This window comes from Scleropages formosus, chromosome 25 (assembly GCF_900964775.1).
Source record: "Scleropages formosus chromosome 25, fSclFor1.1, whole genome shotgun sequence".
Taxonomy (NCBI): Eukaryota; Metazoa; Chordata; class Actinopteri; order Osteoglossiformes; family Osteoglossidae; genus Scleropages; species Scleropages formosus.
The window spans coordinates 18,898,608-18,901,658 of record NC_041830.1 but is presented as its reverse complement, the minus strand read 5'-3'; the positions used below and the strand labels follow the sequence as shown (position 1 = coordinate 18,901,658).

At 57.2% G+C, this 3,051-nt stretch overlaps 1 protein-coding gene across 1 annotated transcript; it reads left to right on the top strand.

The window, feature by feature from the left end:
* On the top strand, window positions 1-1,629 carry crfb16 (cytokine receptor family member B16). Its single transcript, XM_029249005.1, has 5 exons — window positions 1-229; window positions 729-852; window positions 939-1,129; window positions 1,224-1,348; window positions 1,429-1,629. Exons 1-5 carry the CDS (start codon window positions 70-72, stop codon window positions 1,627-1,629), a joined length of 801 nt encoding a protein of 266 aa, XP_029104838.1. The 5' UTR covers window positions 1-69.
* Window positions 1,630-3,051: the final 1,422 nt, after the last annotated feature.

The following is a 3,051-nucleotide window of genomic DNA, read 5'->3' as shown; positions in this document are numbered from 1 at the left end:
ACAGGACCGACAGTCCCGGTGACATAGCTCGGGGTGCAGCACCTTTACCCGCACAACACCGGCGGCACGATGAGCCGGGGCCCAGCCACAGGAGAAGAAGGAGCGGATGGGGGGACGGGACGGGACGGGACGGGACAGGACATGGAGCCGAGGGTGATGCCAAACGGGTGGTCCCGTTTCTTGCTGCTACAGGTTCTCTGCTCCGCGTCACATGCGACTCCAGCGACCGGTGAGCCGCAGCTCGTCTTACTCGCGCGCCATCGGCAGCGTAGCTCCACCGAGAGTGGTGCAGTTTTGTGAAAACGTACGTGTGGTTCCGCTGCTCTCACACTCGCTCCTTGTGCAGCCCAGCAGCCTTTGTTTAAAAAGGACCCAGTTTGCCACGTAATTATCTTACCGACAGGCTGCTCGGAACTCGATTTGTTCGTCATCGCTACGGCCGGTAAAAGGCTCTCAGGGCTGACATCCCTGCGCTCACGCAGACGTTACGCTCCGATACAGCTATGATCAAGAAAAGGTTGTGGTTAAAAGGCCATCCTACGCAGGGTCACTGTGCTGCAGAGCCTATCCTGCAAACACAGGGCAAGAGGCAGGAAACGCTGTGCACGGGACTTCTTTTAGTTTCCTATGAGCACGAAGAGTACTTGACAGCCGAAGTCGAGTGGATGCGGTTCCCCCCTACGTGAGCCACGGACGCTGCTGCTCTGATGCTCTCCTGTCCATCACAGGTGCTGGGCTCCTGCACCCCCCATCGGACGTCTCTGTCGACTCAGTGAACATGAAGCACCGCCTCACGTGGCGCCCCCCAGAGGTCTCCTGTGCTACTGTGAGCTACTCGGTACAGTTCCAAGGGTGAGTTCAAGGGGCGCCGAGTGCTTTGCACGGTGAGTGCTGGGTACTGCGTGAAGAGGGAAGTGTGAAAGGCCGTTGTGCGGCAGGGAGTTCGAGCTGCGAATCCTCAACGGGAGCTGGGAGGAGGTGCAGGCATGTCAGCGCATCGGCGCATGCGTGTGCGACCTGAGCGACCACCTCGCCTCGGACTCCGACTACGAGCTGCGCGTGCGAGCTGAGTGCGGCGGCGCTGTGTCCCGGTGGGCACGTCCCGCCATGCCTTTCAACAGGAAGCAGAGTGAGATGCTCGCACGCACACACGCATACTTGCTGCCCAGTATGTCACTGCTCAGAGCTGCACAGGTTAAGTGTGTCCCACTTGTCCCTGACAGCGAGACTGGCCCCCCCAGCACTCAGCATCCACACGACGGGCTCCTCTGCTCAGGTTCACTTCCCTGACCTGCCGCCAGCGCTCCACCTGTTCCTCACACACTGGCAGAGAGGTGACGAGCTGCGGGTAAGTGCCCCCGCCCCCCGAAGATATATGCCAGGGAGCCCACAGGTGACAGGTGAGCCCTCCATGTTCCTGCTCTGCAGGCCTCCACAGTGTGGGTCTCGGTGGAAGAGCGGCCGTTCCTCCTGTCCCAGCTGCAGGAGGGCGCTACCTACTGTCTGCGTGCCCAAATACAGCTGCCTGGCAGCAACAGGAGCGCCTCCTCAGACACACACTGCTTTTCCATTGCCGGTGCGTGCCGCTGTGCCTCGCCGTGGTTTACCGCGCATTACTGTGTGTTCTGACACTGTGCCGCATGTGCAATATTTACCGTGTTATACTGTCGGTGTCACCATTGCTGTGTGTTCCCAACTCTCAGTTCCCCGGGCTGGAAGCCTCTATAGTGTGTGTGGCCACCTGGTGACCATGGCCCTCCTCGGAGGACTGCTGTGGTGTGTGAGCCGAGTTGGTCGCTCTCTGGTTCACAGCTGCTACCCACAGGAGCCCCTCCCTGCTGCCCTGGTCAGTGGAGGCGCAAGCGTGCACACACACGCGCATGCACGTACGCGCACACACATTTGCAGGCATGCATAAGAAAACCGTTCTGCTCTCTGCCTCTACAGGATTGTATCCAGCACCATGTGGTCCTCCGCCTCGTGGTCCACCCACAGCAGTGCGAAACGCACAATGCCGTCCTCCTGCTATGGCCCGCCCAGCTGCACACACACAGCTCACCTGGCCAAACAGGTACAGAGTGCTGCCGGTGTTCAGCTGAATGCTGCGCACCTCTGCTGAGTGGTGAGGAGGAGCTATTCTCACTGAAGGATGATGGGTCAGTGGAGTACTGGAGCCTGAGCCCCCTCCTGACTGCTCATCGTCAGAGTCCTGCTGGAGGAGAGCAGAGAGTTGTGCTGCCGGGGCCCACAGTGGTGCCATGCAGTGAGCCATCGTCATGCCCCCTAGTGGACATAGTGCAAGGTGCTACGCTGACATGCGCACACACACACGCACATACAAAGGGTACATGTGCAGTGTCGCAGTAGATTTGGATGTGCCTTTACTACTCTTGATGTTATTGTGTGTGCATGTTATCAGACCCCTGCCTGTTAGCATCACACACACACCTCTAGAAGTTGCTGCCCTGTAATGTTGGCATGTTTAAACTGTGACATCACACACAGTCTGTACCTATATGTCTGTCCATCGGTGAAATGCACTTTTATTTACTGCGTTGTACGTCACTCTAGATTGAAGTGTCCGCTACATTAATAAATGTAGATGTTACTTTGTGTGTGGGGTTTGTAAAAAAAACACACACACACACACACACACACACACACACCAACAACAACAAAAAGGCACTGCTACAGCCTCAGTGAAGGTATCTTTATTGCAGTGCTGTGTGTGGAGTTGCTGTGTCACTGCATCTGTGCCGGAGCTGTACAACCTTTGCACTGTCCATTTATACCACACACACACACACACACACACACACACACACACACAAAGCAACACACACAAGCACACCCTCCTTGCACCAGGCTTACACACACAGTACTCGGCCCTGTTACAGCACTAGGGGCTCCGGTGAGGAGCACGCCACTCTGGTCAAGACCACTGTGCTCGAGTTCAGCACTGACGCTCCTGCAGTCAAGTCCATAAGCCCAGCCCTAGAGATGGAGTCTGAGCTCATCCATTGAGAGACCGTACACACATACACACACCCT

Bases quoted from the DNA above. Each gene is read 5' to 3' on its own strand.
- crfb16 (XM_029249005.1), top strand. From the start codon at position 70: ATGAGCCGGGGCCCAGCCACAGGAGAAGAAGGAGCGGATGGGGGGACG. The intron at 230-728 runs GTGAGCCGCAGC...TGTCCATCACAG, and splicing joins ACATGCGACTCCAGCGACCG to GTGCTGGGCTCCTGCACCCC. The intron at 853-938 runs GTGAGTTCAAGG...GTTGTGCGGCAG, and splicing joins TACTCGGTACAGTTCCAAGG to GGAGTTCGAGCTGCGAATCC.